The sequence below is a fragment of the Myxocyprinus asiaticus genome, chromosome 11 (assembly GCF_019703515.2).
Source record: "Myxocyprinus asiaticus isolate MX2 ecotype Aquarium Trade chromosome 11, UBuf_Myxa_2, whole genome shotgun sequence".
In the NCBI taxonomy this organism is placed as follows: domain Eukaryota; kingdom Metazoa; phylum Chordata; class Actinopteri; order Cypriniformes; family Catostomidae; genus Myxocyprinus; species Myxocyprinus asiaticus.
The window spans coordinates 2,883,965-2,903,761 of NC_059354.1; the positions used below are offsets into that span (position 1 = coordinate 2,883,965).

General features: G+C 38.0%; 1 protein-coding gene across 1 annotated transcript in view; it reads right to left on the reverse strand.

Annotated features, from left to right (window-relative positions):
- Positions 1–19,797, reverse strand: part of LOC127448346 (alkyldihydroxyacetonephosphate synthase, peroxisomal-like) — a 53,471-nt gene that overhangs the window by 28,438 nt on the left and 5,236 nt on the right. Inside the window, exons 2-10 of the mRNA XM_051710798.1 lie at positions 17,776–17,865; positions 14,192–14,282; positions 13,979–14,099; positions 13,137–13,211; positions 10,589–10,660; positions 10,408–10,487; positions 8,481–8,561; positions 3,003–3,128; positions 2,626–2,734 (exon numbers count right to left, since the gene is read on the reverse strand). Of these exons, the coding sequence (XP_051566758.1) occupies positions 2,626–2,734; positions 3,003–3,128; positions 8,481–8,561; positions 10,408–10,487; positions 10,589–10,660; positions 13,137–13,211; positions 13,979–14,099; positions 14,192–14,282; positions 17,776–17,865 (845 nt within the window). The remainder of the gene's footprint in view (positions 1–2,625; positions 2,735–3,002; positions 3,129–8,480; positions 8,562–10,407; positions 10,488–10,588; positions 10,661–13,136; positions 13,212–13,978; positions 14,100–14,191; positions 14,283–17,775; positions 17,866–19,797) is intronic.

Genomic DNA, 19,797 nt, shown 5'->3' on the forward strand with positions numbered 1-19,797 from the left:
TCAAGAATACCCTAGCAACCATGTAGCAGCACACTAACAACACTTTAAGAACCAAATAGCAATGCCCTGGCAACCACCTACAACACCCTAGCATCATGACAATGAGTTCTGCACAGGCAAGCACCATCAAGAATACACTAGCAACCATGTAGCAGCACACTAACAACACCTTAAGAACCACATAGCAATACCCTGGCAACCACCTACAACACCCTAGCATCATGACAACGACTTCTGCACAGGTGAGCACCACCAAGAACACCCTAGCAGCCAGCTAGAACACTCTAGAAACCATGAAGCAACACACTAACAACACCTTAGTAACCACATAGCAACACCCTGGCAACCACCTACAACACCCTTGCATCATGGCAACGACTTCTGCACAGGCAAGCACCACAAAGAATCCCTTAGCAACCAGCTAGAACACTCTACCAACCATATAGAAACACACTAACAACACCTTAACAACCACATAGCAATGCCCTGGCAACCACCTACAACACCCTAGCATCATGGCAATTACTTCTGCACAGGCAAGCACCACCAAGAATACCAGAGCAACCAGCTAGAACACTCTAGCAACCATGTAGCAGCACACTATCAACACCTTAGTAACCACATAGCAACACCCTGGCAACCACTTACAACACCCAAGTACCATGACGACGACTTCTACACAGATAAGCACTAGTGGTCGACCGATATATCGCCAAGGCCTATAAACAGCCGATATTCTGACTTTTTTCATTATCGGCATCGGACGATAAACTTTCTTGTTTGGACTGTTTTTTCTTCAGGGCACCGAAAATCGCCTGCTAGCATGTTAAGCGACTGAGACATGTAAACGACCAGTCACGGTTCGTTTTGTTGTTACGTGCATCATGTTACTACAATAATAGAGTGTCACAGTGTCATTTAAATGGTCCGCATATCAGAGCCACGGCACACACGTTTGAGCTCATAATGTTAAAGTGCTCGCCTGTTTCATTCTTCCTCTCTCTCCTCACAGTTCCCTGTAACTTTTATCTGTCTTGTCTAATGATAAAAAGGCAAATATCAATAAAACTAATATGCACATATCTCATTTAAACAGATGTAATAAACCAACCTCACACAACTTGTGCAGATCTAGCGTCCTGTGGAGTGCTCATTTATTTACCTCTAAATCACGGATTCTATCAGTCACTCCTCAACAGTTCCCTGTAACTTTCAACTGTCTCTTCTAATGATAAAAGGCAAATATCAATAAAACTTCTATTATATACCATTTGCAAATATGCAGATATCTCGTTTAAACATATTCATGAATCTCACGAAAATCCAACATTTTCTTCCCGTCGAGCGCTCATCTAATATCTTCCTCTGAAGCGTGTATTCTGTCAGCCAGAATCAAATCTTCAGGATCAGGACCAAAAGTTCCTCTGATTCAGTGGTCGATATATTGGTCAACCACCAGTTATTACTATTCCAGGTTAAACAAAACTTAAGCTTTATGGACAGTAATTGAGGCTGCCAATTGACAATTCAACTGCCACATTTTTTTTTTTTTTTTTTACTCGTTTAGAATAATGCACTTAAAATGGAAGTCTATGGGGCAAGTAAAACTGGGGGTTTAAAAGCAGAAATAATGTATCAAGCTCATGTTTTTTGCTAAAGAACATAAAGTAAATGAATTATTTAGTAAAAATTATTTCTTATTTTATCAGTGAAGTCTAAATCCTTCTTCTGAGGTGACTACTTTTCTAGGTGGATGACTTCTGGTTTGTGTGCTATCAATGACAATAAAGTATTTTCTGTGGCAACATTGTAGATAGTGCTTAAATTGTATTTAATTTAACCCAGAATATTCCTTTAAACATGCCAATAACCTAGTTTACTATGAAACACACACTCTGAGACTACAGTCCTTACATCTAAATGCCCCCCATAAAAACAACAACAATTCTATCAAGTGAACTTTAACGTCTCCACAGGGATTTGTGAAAAAGGAGTTACATTATGGTCTATTCTCACTCAAAATCGATTGTATCACTTCAGAAGATATGGATTTAAACACTGGAGTTACTCTGGATTACTTTTATGCTGCTTTTATTTGCTTTTTGGAGCTTCTGTGTTCTGGTCACCATTCACTCGCATTGTATGGACCTACAGAGCTGAAATATTCTTCCAAAAATCTTCATTTCTGTTCTGCTGAAGAAAGAAAGTCATACACATCTGGGATGATATGAGGGTGAGTAAATGATGAGAGAATTTTCATTTCTGGGTGAACTAACCCTTTAATCAATTTAGGGCTTCATTAATGGCTTAATGACTTTTAGAATATGGTTAATCGTCATATAATGCACCGGTTACGTGAAACAGCAGACCTGTTGGTGTGTGTGTTACTGATGAGAGCAAATGGCCCTGTGGTTTGAGAAACACTTCCACAGGAGAACAAGGTGCACTGCACCCTACTGGTTGTCCTGTATTGACAACTACAAGCCAGCTGACCTCAGATCATATCCAAACCACCATAAACAAGGAACAAAATGTCATGCAAGTTTGGTTATTGAGGTTTTGTGATATTCATCTAGAAATCCAAACCTTAAGATGCATAAAACACACAAGAACACATGTTCGTACCCTCTGAGCCCAGTATGAAGTGATGTATGTCAGGCCCAGTGGACATGCGTGGCCCCAGACAGCTCTTCTCAATCACTCCTCTAGGGGTCACCATCTTTATATGCACCACCTGGGAACACAAGTGAGATCACAGGGAGCATAAAATACCAACATGATGTGAGTGGGACTGAATCTGATGTACTGGTATCACAGGCTCTGTTCCAGACTCTAGTGAGCTGCATACCAGGACATTTGAAGTATGTTAAGACACTGTGCCTCAGAAGATAGCTGCCTATGTATAAATTATATAGCTCACTGGAGTTTGGAATAGAGCTACACAGAGTAAGACAGCTGAGCGTGTGTTTGTGGAATTGAGGGAGATTGGAGAACATACATACCAGATCCTCGATGTTACCGTATATGTTCTTCTTCATGCCCGATGCCCTCGTCGCCACCCATCCACCCAAAGAACTGAACTCCATGGAGTCCGGCTCATGACCAGTACAGTAACCATGCTCATTCAACTGCACAAAAACACACATAAATAATAATATATTATTTATATATAAATAATATAAACTCAGAAACCCTTATTGAAAAGAACAATTGAAAGCTACACAGGGCTGCATGCACAAATATGTTTAAAGGAATATTCTGGGTTCAATACAAGTTAAGCTCAATCACAACATGTGTAGCATAATGTTGATTACCACAGAAAATATTCTCAACTTGTCCCTCATATTTTATTTTTAAATTTTTTATTTGTTAATTTTTATTTTCTCCCCTTTTTCTCCCCAATTTGGAATGCCCAATTCCCAATGTGCTCTAAGTCCTTGTGGTGGTGTAGTGGGTTGCCTCAATCTGGGTAATGGAGGTTGAATCTCAGTTGCCTCTGCATCTGAAACTGTCAATCCATGCATCTTATTACCTGGCTTGTTGAACGCACTACTGTGGAGACTGAGCACATGTGGAGGCTTCACACTATTCTCCATGGCATCCATGCACCCCACTGAGAGCGAACCACATTATAGTGACCACAAGGAGGTTACGCCATGTAACTCTACCGTCCTTAGCAACTGGGCCAATTTGGTTGCTTTGGAGACCTGGCTGGAGTCACTCAGCACGCCCTGGATTTGAACTCGTGACTCCAGGTGTGGTAGTCAGTGTCTTTACTCACTGAGCTACCCAGGACCCCTGTCTCTTGTTTATTTAAAAATCACTGCTACAGTGAGGCACTTACAATGGAAGTCAACAGGTCCAATCTGTAAATGTTAAAAGACTCACTGTTTCAAATGTATAGACACAAGACATAAACAATATGTGTGTTCCACATGATTTTAGTGTAATAAAATTTGACCAGCATTGTGTCGTCATGACAACGAAGTTGTAATATTGCATATAACTTTACACAGATAAGATTAGCAAGCGATTTCATCACACTAAAATCACATTATCGTGTATTATCTTGTTGCTACACTTGTTGTGTTTATAGACTGGCCCCATTCACTTCCGTTGTAAGTGCCTCACTGTAACCCATTGGTTTTCAAACTTTTCGATGCAAAGGACCCCCAGATATAGTGATATCCTTGCGAGGGACCCCCTTCCTAAAATAGAAAAGCAGTTTTATATTTTCATGTTAGTGAAATTAAATAATTGGCTTTCATATTATCATTTTACTAAAGCTAAAAGATATTATTAAAATATTATCTGTAAAATATTATGTCCAAAAATATTTTATTTCGTATTTGCAGTGTATTTTTTTTCACTATTTATGTTAGTAAGTAAACCTAAAGAAAAAAGTTATTTCAATTAAATTCAAATGTACTTGTATAGTGCGTTCACGAAAAAATATTGTTCCAAATAGGGCTGAACGATATGGCTTCAGAATTTATAACTCAATATTTTTCAGCAAATTTACGATACTCGATATATATCTCGATAATTTTTATTTTTCAATCAGAGGAACCATCATTTCATCTAAACAGCCATTGTAGCCATATAAAATTAATATTATAAAGACATTACATAGAAATCAATTTATAAATGATGAAAGCATGTTTCCCACAGTTTTTCACTAAATTAACACAAGGGAGAGTAAAATGTAACCATTTTCACTGATTTGCACGTTTATGCTTACACCGATCAGCCACAACATTAAAACCACCTGCCTAATATTGTGTAGGTCCTCCTCGTGCCGCCAAAACAGCGCCAACCTGCATCTCAGAATAATATTCTAAGATGATACTCTTCTCACCACGATTGTACAGAGTAGTTATCTGAATTACCGTAGACTTTGTCAGTTCAAACCAGTCTGGCCATTCTCTGTTGACCTCTCTCATCAACAAGGTATTTCCATCCAACAATCATCCATGCGATTATCTAATCAGTCAACTGTGTGGCAGCAGTGCAGTGCATAAAATCATGCAGAAATGGGTCAGGAGCTTCAGTTAATGTTCACATCAACCATCAGAATGGGGAAAAATGTGATCTCAGTGATTTGGAGCGTGGCATGATTGTTGGTGCCAGATGGGCTGGTTTGAGTATTTCTGTAACTGCTGATCTCCTGGGATTTTCACACACAATAGTCTCTAGAATTTACTCCGAATGGTGCCAAAAACAAAAAACATCCAGTGAGCGGCAGTTCTGTGGACGGAAACATCTGGTTGATTAGAGAGGTCAACAGAGAATGGCCAGACTGGTTTGAACTGACAAAGTCTACGGTAACTCAGATAACCATTCTGTACAATTGTGGTGAGAAGAATATCATGTTTGAATGCTATTCTAAGATGCGGGTTGACGCTGTTTTGGCGGCATGAGGGGGACCTACACAATGTTAGGCAGGTGGTTTTAGTGTTATGGCTGATCAGTGTGTATATTTAATACAATCATACAGTATATGGAAGGTTAATAAAAATCGTATTTACCTTCATATATTTATACTAAAACATTTTTCTCTGTGAATGAACAAGGTGTGCAAAAACTACTTCACTTATTTTTTAGAAACCAGATGAATATTGCATAGTACTAAATTATAACTGTGGAACCCAGTCAAGTTTATTATTATAATATAATACTGAATTATTATTATTTTCAGGATAAATTCATATATTTAATTCATCCTAAACTGGGGTTTTTATTTTAGTTTATTTCACCTTCACCAGGAGCTTTTATTATGAAACAGAAAGTGCAATGTTTGTTTGACAGTTATGAGTTTCTCATCTTGTGAACTGTTCTGCATTTGTAGATTTGTATAATAACTTTATAGCGGTTACTAATGTTTGGAATTGCGCGAATGCTTGAACCTGCAGTACTTCACAATGCACGTGCACACAGATCAGCGCGTCACCGGTTCATTCTGAAGCGCACACAGACCGTGTTTATCTGTCTTTAATAGCAGCCTATGGCACATACGATCATATCTCCATTTTGATGTTGTTTTGATTAAGTCTACAACCCTGAAGGATCGTGAAATTAGTCTACTGATGCGCTCTATGAAACTTAATGGAAAAATAAAAGGTTCATTAAAATCATCGCAACGTTCACGATACTGTTGAATTTAATATCGTCAGCAAAACCATCATGATTATATCGTGGATATTCGATGTATCGCTCAGCCCTAGTTCCAAAGCAGCTTTGCTGAAGGCCTTACATCCCCCAAGAAATATATATTTACACACACATATATTATCACAAACATATCTTAAAAACCTATAAAACTATGGCTAGCAATAGAATAAAACAATTATAAAACAATTATAACATTCAGATGATTTCCAAACGGTTTAAATCAATTACGTTAATGCAAACTTTTTTCCACAATTTTTTTTCATTTTCTGTGGACCCCTCAGAACCCCCTTGTGGCCGCTGGGGTTTCCCAGACCCCAGTCTGAAAAACCCTGCTCTAGCTGCAATTTGTTTTTTGTTTTGTTTTTTGTTTTTTTGGCAGATGCTATTTACACCCCAGTGCAAATAGTGGCAGATAATATTTGCACCCCAACCCTGGTGTAAATAATGGTAGATACTAACTGCACCCTGGTGTAAATATTGTCAGATACTTACATGCATTATATGGGTATCACTGCAGTGTGTTTATTCAGAGTCCCACAGAAACACTACAGTAACCTCTACCCCTAGACCTAACCTAATCTTAGAAAAAAACCTTGATTTTACAACAGTAACCAGTTTCACCATGGTATTTTTTGTAAATTTACAGTAACCACAAAATTAATCATGGCTATATTACTGTAGTAACATCATGGTTAATTTCATTAAAACTATGGTTCCTGCCAAAAAACATGGTTACTACAATATTAGTAATACAGTGTGTTAATCTACACACAAGCGATGCCTAGCCGTGGGAAGGAGTGCGATTGACAGACCCCGCCTCCAGGTCAAACCCTTCACTGCACTCCTCGACATTCACCGTGACCAAATCACTGTGATGAAATCAACATTTATATTCATTTTTATTTATTATTTTAAGTAGTATTAAAGGAAATATTAAGAGTGGAAACAGGAAATCAGATGGGAAACATCTGAAAGTGGGACAAAATGCGGATTCAAACTGCGTTCACTAGGACAACAGTACACATTCACACACCGTCTTTACACCCAACGCCACTGCAGCGACATCTATTGATTAGTTTGTCATATATTTCTGTAGTTTCATCAGACTAATGGGGTGCAAATAGCTGCACTTTGTGGCAGATGCTATTTACACCGGGTTTTTTATTTTATTTGTATTTTTTTTGTGGTAATCAATATTATGCCACAACTGTCCATTGGGCTTAACTTGTATTGAACCAGGAATATTTCTTTAAATTGAAAAGGAAAGTACACAACTAACAATAATTAAATGTTAAGTTACGAGAGGTGTGACTATATAGTGAATGTAGTCATGGTTACTAGTGCCGTTGTTACCCCTGCAACCCCAGCCATAACTATATTTACAATAAAGCACAGTCTCAAGTGCATTTTTGCTTATAAAACATGGTTACAACATAATAAAAATATGGACATACATTTCCTTAAAAATGATATTTTATAAGCAAATTCATAAAGAGCCATGCCTGCGCTAGAAGATACAGTATATTAGCTCAAATGGAATGTAAGATGCAAGGCCTCTATGGGTGCTGTGCAGTGATATACTTGTATGCTGTGGCAGTGCAAATGTTTGAGGCTCTGGAGATTTGGGGGGCTGGATGTTCACAGTAGGTAGGTGAACAGGTGTGTTTGCATCTCAATTGTTCCTATATTGTGTGTGTTTTAGCACGGCTGGAACTCTGCATTGACCAACCAGCATCCAGGACTGGAACGATCCATATTATAATAAAAATCCTAATAGCACTAGTGCCAATAAAACAACAGCCTGGACAAACCATGTTATTCAGGCTCTATGAAGCATTACAGATCTGTTTCCTGCGGTCAGAACAGTGCGGAGTGTGTGAGCGTGAGGGAGCTCGTAGTGTTATTGATCAGTCTCAGATAAAACACACACTCCTGGTAATTTTATTAACCAAAGCCCACACACTTTAATGTTCTGCCATCTGTGCACACGATATATCCTGCATTCACAACACACACACACAATGATGGGCTGATTTTGATGCATGTCACACACACAATACCCTACATCACACCATCAGCAACGGTGCTATTTTTTTTTTACATTAGTTTGATGGGGCCATCTGCTCTGTGTGTGTGTGTGTGTGTGTGTCAGGAAGGCACAATCAAACTGCCTGTTTTTACTCTTGAACATGAATGCCTCTACACACACAAACAAACACAAATGAAAACAGTCTATGAGGGCAGGTGGGACCAGCAGAAAACTCTTTGCTTCAAATTGAACTTGTAAAATCATACTGCATATCACTGACCTGTCTCTCTAGATCCTGTCCAATGATTCCAGCCTCCACATGAGCTGTTAGATTTTTCTCATCAATCCACAATATTCGGTTCTAGACAAAAGAAATAAAGAAAACATGATGGATCAAACTGATGGAATCCTCATAGTTTAACAGGGAATACAGATTTATGACTCAATGGGGGAGAGAGAGTGAAAGAGAATAGAATAGAACAGAATTAGAATAGAAAACAATAGAACACAGCAGTATAGAATAGAACAGAATAATAGTACAAGACGAGACAACAGAACACAATGGAGTTGAATAGAATAGAACAACAGAAAAAAACAGCAAAATATGATAGAAAAATAGTAGACTAGACTAGAATAGAATAGAAAAACAGTACAACAGAATAGAATAGGATAGAAAACAGAACAGAATATGATATAACTGAATACAATAGAATAGCATTGTGCAGAGCTGAATACAACAGAATAGAACAGATCACAGTTGAGTGCAATAGTTTAACAGGGAATGTCATGAGAGAGGAGGAGAGAATAGAATAGAAAACAAGTATGTAATAGAAGAACAGAACATAATACAATAGAACAGAATGCAATAGAATGCAACAGAACACAGCAGTATAGAAGAGAATAAACGGGTAGAACAGAGCAGAATAAAAATGCAATAGAACACATTAGTATAGCAGTAGAACAGAATACAAATGAATACAATAGAATGGAGCAGAAATGGATTTAATAGAGTAGAATTAAATAAAACAGAACAGAGCAGAAGAGAACAGAATAAGAGTGTAATAGACTAGACTAGAATAGAGTAGAAATTAAACAGAGCAGAGTAGAACAGAATCTTGTCATATGACTGGGCCTGTGAGAAATGTTGTTGGTCCAGCTACGCATCATAGAGGTGTAAAAAAAAACAAATCACTGTACTGCACAGCCTCATGTCTTATTGCTTCAGCAGAATGTGTGCTGTACAACACAATACATGGACTGCTGTCAGATTATACATTAATACAGGAAGACAAGAGAGATTGAGTACACGGGAATGTTTCTAATACACAAGAATGAGAGCGAGAGAGAGAGAGAGAGAGAGAAATTTTCATTAAAAGAGCAGTGGCTGACATTGTGAGCGTGTCTGCAGGGCTCCATGAAATCCACACGTCAAACTGATTCACTGCTGTTAAACTCAGCCCACATATCTGAGCTTACAGACTCAGGACAGAGACTGTGTGTGTGTGTGTGTGTGTAAACCACAAACCACTGCAACTCAAACAGCTGGATGAAGTCTCCTCTGATGTTTGACGAACTGTAATAGCTTTGCTTTTCTCTTGTGCCTTACAACTAAAATCAGCACATTTTGAACTCATTTAATCACACGGGGCATAAGCTGGTGTCTGATTCAGAGATGGTGAATTTTCACCCGTGTTTATGTTCCCCTGCTTTCCCGTGGGGTTAAATACTCTTCAGGAAACAGCCCTGTCTCCACAGGTGGCTCCGCCCCTCTGCTATCAATCACACCGGTGCACTCATAAAACAACCACGCTTATGAGTCACTGCCTTTCATGTGCATGACCCCACGACCCCTACAACAGGTCAGCTAAGGTCATAGCCACAGATGAAACACAATGAAAGTGAAGGAAAGAGAGTGTGCACACACATGTATGGATGTATAGTAGGGTCACAAACTCTGAGACCACATTGAAAATCTGGGATTCAAAATCTGATTGAAACCATGTAAAACAAAGAAACGTTTTAAAGTAAATTGTGATTGATTGCACTATTGATTATGATTCTGACTAATCAAATAAATACATCTGTGACACTGACCAAGTAAATGCTTGAAATTTAGATTTTATGCTGATAAAATAATTTATAATGAAACAAAATAAAGTATAAAAACTAGTTGTCTTGTACTTTTGTATGTGTAAGCGTTTACTGACCATCTGAGATGTGTCCAAAGACACAATAGAGCGAGTCTCCTCATGGGGGCACTCTAGAGCGCTGGACACACTCGTACCACCTGATCAGAGAGAGAGAGAGAGAGAGAGAGAGAGAGAGAGAGAGATAAGGTCTCTGTCTGTGAGCATTATCCAGATGTGTGTCCTTTACTGAAGTACTTGCCTCCGTATGGTATCAAGCAGGCATTGTGTTTACAGGCCAGCTCCACAATCTTCTCCACATCATTGTGACAGCCTGCAAAAATTAAATCTGGATAAATAAAATACACTGAGCACTATAACATTCATTTCTAACATTACATCTTATTCATTACAAAACAGCAGTTCTAAGGTTACACAGAAATTGTCATCATTTACTCACCCTCGTGTCATTCCAAACCTCATGATTTTCTTTCTCAATGAGCACAAGAGGAGATGTTAGTCAGAATATTTGGGACTGACAGCCTCAGTCGTCATTCAATTTTAATTCATGAAAAAATGAGCAGCGTCAATACTGTTCAAAATTTCTCCTTGTGTTCTACGGCAGACAGAAAGTCATATGGGTTTGAAATGACATGAGGGTGAATAAATAATGACAGAATTAAATTTTTTGGCCGAACTAACCGTTTAATTAAAAGACTGCCCTAGTTTTCAAATCTTGCTCCCTTTTTTAAGAGTAAATTTACATTTAAATTTGCTGCGGTGACCATACACACAAGTAGTAGGGTACAACGGGGCTAAAGGCATCCCTTAAGGAAATGTAGCTTTTTTCTGTTTACAAAATGTATCGGAAAAAAAATAAATAATAGTTATAGGGCACAATTTGTCAACTAATGCAAATAATTTTGAGACAGCAAGATGCTTTTTTGAGTAACAAATTAAGATGATGCTTACTCAAAAGAAATTTTCAACCATTTCCTGTTAATTTCAAACACATTTGGCATTTTATTACATCTCAAGTATTCTATAAACAAACTAATCTCTATTATGATTGAATGAGTCAATGTGAGCCCAGTTTGAACTTTTTTCATAACAAATCTATTCACTCCACTTAAGAAAAACAATGTGTTTAATAGGGACCTTTAGGCCCTGCAACAGGGGGGCATTTTACCCCAAATACTATCCTTTCACTTACTGGACAGTTATCGAAAATGTGTGATTTAATCACCTTAAACAAAAGTGAAAATTATAAATTTTAGATAATTTCAGGGATTTTCATTAGCTACTTAAATTTACAGCATTTAAAAAATTATTAAATATTAGATCAAACTGCCTCAAAATCAAACTTTAGAGATCACACGCAAAGATCTCATGGATCAGGAAAATTGTTCAGTGTTCAGTGACAAACAGGTGTTTAGGAAAGTGCTGTGGTAGTTTTTGATGCTATTTAGTGTTTAGGGAGAAAATACAATTAAAAGAGCCTTTCACCTGCTGAGACTTTAGCCCCGTTGTACCCTAATGAAGTTTGTGCACAAATTTCTCTTCTCCACCGCCCTCTCCTTCTTGAAATATAACGCACAAGTGATATGGGTGGATTTTATGTGTTTTTCAAGCCTGACAGTAACAATCACAATTGTCTCATCTCCCGTCCTTGTGTTCCACCAATTAAAAATGTCATGCTCATTTAAAACGACATGAGAGTAAGTAAATGATTTTTATTTTTGGATAACTATTCCTTTAACATTGCTCCAGCAAAACAGAATAACCTTTTTTTGGGGGAGGAGTAGCCTTTAATATTATTACTGCATAACGCACTCATGTGGCCTTGGTTTCTAAGGCAGACAAAAATATTATTTTTTTCCTTAAGTAATCTACACTGATGAATCAGGCACAATAAGACCAGAACATGTATTAAGAAAGCAAAGAGGGGGCCTGGGTAGCTCAGCGAGTATTGACGCTGACTATCACCCCTGGAGTCGCAAGCTTGAATCCAGGGTGTGCTGAGTGACTTCAGCCAGGTCTCCTAAGCAACCAAATTGGCCTGGTTGCTAGGGAGGGTAGAGTCGCATGGGGTAACCTCCTCATGGTCACGATTAGTGGTTCTCTCTCTAAATGGAGCACGTGGTAAGTTGTGCGTGGATCGCGGAGAGTAGCATGAGCCTCCACATGCTGTGAGTCTCCACGGTGTCATGCACAATGAGCCACGTGATAAGATGCGCGGATTGACGGTCTCAGAAGCGGAGGCAACTGAGACTTGTCCTCCACCACCCGGATTGAGGTGAGTAACCGCGCCACCACGAGGACCTACTAAGTAGTGGGAATTGGGCATTCCAAATTGAGAGAAAAGGGGATAAAATAAATAAAATTTAAAAAAGAAAGCAAACAGGGTCAATTTTGATTTTATATCATTAAATGTGTTCAGATCAGTTACAAAGACAGATTTTTCTACATCAATTCAAGTCGCAAGAGAAAGATACACTCAAGGTTTTTGGAAGCTGGCAGTGATGTTTATGGGATACTCTGCTGGGTTTTAGTCGTGGATGTTAGGAGAGAAAGAAAGGATGAATTCTGAGAGAGAGAATATTAACGGGACTCTGTTAATCAAAGCTTAGCCATCTATCGGTGCTCATTTGCATGGTGAAATGGGTCCTGTCAGGAATCCACCAATCAGAGAGCAGCTACTCTGGAGGCATCACTGGATGGCATACATGCCCATTCCCACTAATTAAAGTGGTTCTCATGAATATGAATTAGCATTCATTCATTAATGTTAACCATTTGCAGTCACTCACTCGGCCAAACCACCATGTCCGGCACCCGTCCTATCCTCCCCTCACGCAGGGCAAAGATTTCATGCAGGCAGTGTCCTGAGAAAAAGAGAGAGAGAAAGAAAAAGAAAGAAAACGTTTGAACATACTGTAATGGTATTTGGGCGTGAAGAGTAAAAATACAAGCACAAAAATTAAGCAGACGTTCACAATCTTTTTTTGTAAGTATACTTCAAAAAACTTCTATGATGTAAAATATTTACTTGAAATTATAAGGAAATTCTAAATAAATGTTCCATAACATAATAAAAAATTGTTTTATATTATATTTTAGTTAACTAAAAAAAAAATCTATTTGATGAATTAGAGTAAATATTTCTCATTTAATAATTTTGCCATTTGAATTAATTGAACAATCCCCCTGTTGCAAAACCCTGCAATGAACCAATCAGGAAGGACAGAACGAACAAAAGAACAAAATACATTTTTAAATAAAGAACAAAAGGACGTTTGAAAAAGAATGTTAAAAAAAAAAGTTTAAAAAAAAGTTTGTAAGAAAGAGTGTTTGAAAGAAAGTCCATAATAAAGTAAAAAAAAAAAAGGTTTAAAAGAAACAAAGAACGAAAAAGAAAGTTAAAAAGTTCTTAAGTCCATAAGAAAGTCAGTCAAAAAGAATGTTTGAAAGAAACAGAGAAACAGAGAAAGAAAGAAAAAGAAAGAAAGTCATACTCCAAAATCTCAACATTTCTTTAAGACAGACAGAAAATGATATTTTGATTTTGGGGTGAAATAGAAATACAGATTTGTTTGGGCAATCGCTACACTGTTGTACATTAAAACTGAGTTTCTGCATGGAGGTTCTTTACCATGAGCTCTGAAAACCCGATCCTCTGGATCATGTGACACGGCCACACCCGCTGCCTTCAGATCCTCCATGAACGGCTCATTCAGGTTAGGAGGTGCGACTGCATTTAAATTCAGTGTGGGCTAGAAGATAACACACATGCATTACACACATGAACACACATGAACACACATGACACAAGAGTCTGGTAGAGGTCAAGTTACCGTCGACTTACTGAAGCAGGAGATTTATGTTGTAAATTAGCTCCAAAAGTGCCCTCAAACCAGTCCTTCAAACTCGGCAGAATCAGCCCACTCAACCGATACCTGAAACCAACAACACCCAAACATACATGAAGCTATTTCATATCAGTAACAGACTACAATATTGCAAACGGTCACAATTTCCTGAAATTTCACCTGCGTAAGCTTGAGTAAAAGTAAAGAATACATGTATGCAGTGGATAATAATGTTTGCATTACTCATGTCTGACAAATAACATGTAAATAAAGACTTTAACAATAACTAGCTCACACCAAATTTTACAATGTTTTTACAGGCATTTTTCTAAACACCAGTTACTTTTCTTAAGCTGACATTTTTGGCAACGAAGTTAAGTAATATATATATATATATATATATATATACACACACACACACACACACACACACACATATATATATAAACCCTATTACTATCACAATTTTCAGTTATTAATATAAATGTAGTTTCCCATGTAGCCCTGTGGGAAAAAAAATAGTCCGGTTAAGGTGGTTAGCTGGTCTTTCAGTCCGATCAAGCTGGTTAGGCTGATTGTTTTGATGGTTTTTAGAGAGGTTTTGGACACTAGACCAGCTTAAACCGCCCAAGACCTGCTGGTTTAAAGCCTTTTTTTTTTCTTTCTTGAGATAAATGTTTTAATTTCACCTTATATTTTGTTACATCAGTATGAGACAATCTGAAATATCAACCCCGTTTCCATGGTTTTGTATGGTAAACAATAGATAAATGATGACATTATCTTTCTCTCTAATAAGCACATTGCAACGTAATGTAATGCATTCCATTTATTTAGTGCTTTCCTGGAAACTGGCTATCATCAACCCTGTTACTTTTCAAAAGGCATTATATCCTAACCTATAGAAATATAATCTAACTTAGCCTGAGATGGTCCAACTCCATTTATTTTCTGATAGACTGTTTTGAACATACAGAAATGTATTTAAAACACTTTCTCTGGCAGTGCATAAAGCAGACACTAGATGGCAGCAGCACATCACACTGGACTAAGAAACAAAACAGCACAAGGCAGTGAAACCTCCAGCCACATGTGTGTGACACAACTGAAATATTTCTATCTTTGTCCAGGCAGTGCTGTAATACTGTCATGTGCAACTTCTTCCACTGTTCTCACACCTACAAGCTTGTTAACAGGAAATTCGTACTTATAATAATCGCTCCATGATGTCTATGACTCACTTATTGAAATACACTGTAAGGAGTTATTTGATTATCCTGTATGTCAGGGGAACCCAAATACATTTCCAAGAGGTCCAGTCTCTACATTTCCTTCCCAGCAAAGGTCTGGATAATAGTAGTACATATGGCTATGAAATTATATAATATATATATATATATATATATATATATTTTAATAGTTTTTATAACTTGCCACATTGGCAGCAATAGTACTTGTAATAGTACTAAACAGTTAAAATAGTCTCTTCAAAACTGGGCAGGGATGAGGGCATTGGGGGCCCAGAGACAGCTAAAGTAGTGGGGTCTGAGAGATCTTTTCTACCAAAAGATTAAAATATTTCATCAAGACTTCATCGGTCGAGGGCATTTGGATGTGAACAGCAACAGTTTGTTTTGAAGCTGAATGACAGCAGTCCAGTTTTGTTGAAATATTTTTACATTCAGAATCTATACCTGTGTATGGGACATAGGAGGCCTTTTGACAGATAAAATACTGTGGGTTCAGGGGTGTCCCCTGAGAGAAAATGTATAAAAATGTAAAAGCCTGAGTGGACCATTTTTATATTTTCCTTAAAGTGAGAATCTACTAACAACAAATAAATAATTTACATAACAGTGAAGCATTAAATATCTGTTTGATTAATTTAAGGATAAATAGGCTTTCCTTGCCATGATGACATCTCTGCTTAATTTTCACAAAATTAGAGCAAAAATCTGTTTATTATGAAAGGCTCCTAACATGCTGATTAATGAAGCTAAATTTAGGCTTTATGCACCGCCTCTACAGCGCAGAGAGCAGGAATAAAAGCGCGTTTAGCGCTAGGGAATAAGAGCGTGGCGCTGGACACGCTCCGCTCCGTGCTCGTATACATGTATGCTTACACAATCACTTAGCCAGTTGTCATAAAACTAGCACATAGGTTTAGATCTTGGTCCGGACTGATTTGTCCTTCGGTCCGGATCTGGACCGGAGTCCACCTATTGAGTACCCCTGCTGTATGTGCTAGTATAACATTTGCCAGAGAAACTATCTTGGATTCTATTAGATTACGCTTCGCCACTGTGTCTGGATGATTACGCAGAATAAGAGACATTCTGTGACTGTGTGTGGACTGCAGGTCCTTGAGACTGTATTTAAGGAACACACTGTGCTTAATATTATGCCGGGTTCACACATCCTCCGTGAGCAAGGTGTGAGCAGCGCGTTTTTGTTTCAGCACCCATATTAACAGATGACACCGTTTACACTGCAAGCGTGAGTCGCGAGGTGATGCGTCCCAGACGTGGCAGTGAGCGGATAGTTTCAGCATTGAGCCTTTTGTCGCGCGGCTCAAAAGATACAAAAGCAAATCAAAATTATTCAAACCGAAATTACAGTACACTACAATTTATATGTCTGTATGCAAGTAAACTCAATAAAATAACTTAATAAAGGAAAGAATTAATAAATTGCCAGATCTTTGCCATTCTGTGTATATTCTGTGTATATAGGTGTACAGTATAGACACACAACATTAACCAATCACAACCAAGTGTGCTGATAAAGATGTAGTGCACGTGACTGCCCACTGTTGTCCTTGAAGTAGCAATAACCTCAGTTTATTATGACCTTATTAAAGAAAAATTTGGTGTAGGACCCCATAGATAACTTTCTTTTCTGCGCAGAGGCGTATTTTTGATATGCACGTTTATACATTTCATTCATTTTTATTTTTATGTTTTGTATTCTTATACAGTATGTTTGTTTTTACTGTGTAAAGCTACTTTTGAAGGCGCTATATAAAATAACAATAAATGTCTGTGTTTCTGTTAGCTGTTAAAGGAATGTTCCGCATTCAACATCAGTTCAGCTCAATCAACAGCATTTGTGGCATAATGTTGATTACCACAAAAATTAATTTCGACTCGTACCTCCTTTTCTTTAAACGGTGAATGTTCTATGTAGTGCATAGTGTATAATGCATAGTGTATTCATTTGTCATTTGGGACACAGCTTAAGTTTAAGGTGTAAACATACTTTATATGCAGGTGACAAAACTCTGCACAACTGGAACGCATCCTCTGAATGGATCCCCCACCCTTTCAGTGTTCGTTTAGTAAATATTTGGACTAATTTGTAGATCATTTCAGGCAGCCTCCAATAAGAATGTAGCACTCAGATCCAATTAACACATCTGATCACGTTTAAACCAATTCTGCAGAATTACGCAGATTTCCCCCCAAATTCAGCATGGAAAATGTGAAAACAAGAGCACAGATTCCAACTGGGCCTGTTTATAAGTCAGCTGTCAGGCTGTTAATCTGAGACCATTTCAAAATGACCTGAGCATCATACTCGCCTTTTCCCTGTGAACTCTGCTTGACCTTTCTTGTTAAACAAGAACCGGGAGTCACTGTAACCCCAGCCATTCCACTTCATGATCTCCTGCCTGACAGAGAGAGAGAGAGAGAGAAAGAGAGAGAGAGACCATTGATCATTTACATGTTTTTACCAACACACTCTCACGGCGAAATCGTCAGGATTTGTAGGACTTTTCTAAATTTGGCTAATTCGTATGATATTGTGCGACTGCACTCGTTTGAATTCCTACGACTTTCACTGCAGCCAATGACGTCGCTGCACATCGTTTCCATCTAATACGTGACAATTACTTCTGTCACACACAACAGCTTCCTATCATGTTTACATACTCTACTGATCGCTTAGGTTTAGATAAGGGGTTTGGGTAAGGGCATAATATTAATAAGTATGTCCTTCAAGCCTCGTGCACGGAACTCACACTTACTTCCGCATTAGACATCCGGGAATTTGCACGTGATGAAGTCGTACGAGTTTATGCGAACAACATCGTGCGAGAACATATGAAACAGCCAGCTTGTAAATTATATACGACTTTTCATGAGATCAGATTGATTTTGATAGTTTATATGCTGTATTATAGCCAACAGCTACTTTATTGAATACTTTTAACACATATGTCTACAAATATACTATTCACATTATAGTGACCATTCTAGCAGTCTGGGGCAATGAACCACTCCTAACTTGACATAATGATAATGGCCACTCTTGACCAAATGACAGGTTAAAAGTTGCAATGAAACTTATGAAGGTCATTTTGATATAAAAAAAAAAAAGAAAAAAAAAAGAAATAAGGTGTTTTTTTGAAAGAGTCAATAGCAGTTGCCATAAATATGCTGCTATCTAGACCCGTTTACCAACATAAACTCTAGTTTTTTCTAAAGAACATGTCAATGGTGCTTGGGACAATGTAAGTCTATGGGATTTATTTTCGCCAGTTTTATCATCCCTTAGGTGACAATTATAAACTGATTGCTTAGAAAAGTAAAAGCACATCTCTCTTCAAATGTAATACTTATTGGTAAGATGTTCTGTTCAGTGCTAAAGCCCGAAGTACACTTCGGTTAGACGCAAACGCTAGGGCGTCTTCATACGAAATGTTGATTCTGTCCTCAACAGAGAACACTGAACGTGTGTGGCCCGATTTCTCTAAAGGCCTGGGTATACTTCCTTTTTTGGAGTTCTGGATCAGATCATGTCTGGTCTCACAAGTATACTCTGCTGACTGTGAGCAAATACGTAATCGTTCGACGATGCACATAGATGCAGACAGGCCGCGTAGACTGTTCTGATGATGAAATTTGCATCACACAAACTGTGCATGGAGCAATCAGCAACAGGGACAACCAAAGTATAGCCTGGAATTATTTCCACTAATTAGTGGGTCCACAATTAATGCATTCACGGAGAAGTGCAAGAAGAAGATGTAAACAACGCAAGTGAACAACATGACGTCAACAACAGTGGATGTGTACGTCAAGAACGCGTGTGTGAGGAGATTGGGAGATACAACAGCCGCTTATACAATCATTATACATTCACTATGATAATACATCTCTGGTGGATAATCTCTTTGCTCAAAAATAGCGAACAAAAAACGGGTTAAACTCGTGCGCTCAGTGTATGTTTCTTGTTCACAGGTGCGAGACGCTAAAGCGAATGCTATGGTTACAAGGCTATTTGTCAATCATCGCAATTGCTGGAGTAACTCCTGTATTTCTTACACACATGGATTCATTCACGGATTTAAATGCGGTTCACTTGTCACTCCCAAAACTTTGTAGTGTGTATGTGGCCAAAAAAATATCAGGCTAAATATGGCACTACTCTTACTGAGGCCTTTAATGATGCTTGCCTTAAAGGAATAATCTGGCTTCAATACAAGTTAAACTCAGTCGACAGCATTTGTGGCATTATGATTGCCATAAAAACTGTTTTGACTGGTCACTCATTTATTTAAAAAAAAAAAAAAAAAAAAAAAAAAATCCTGGTTACCATG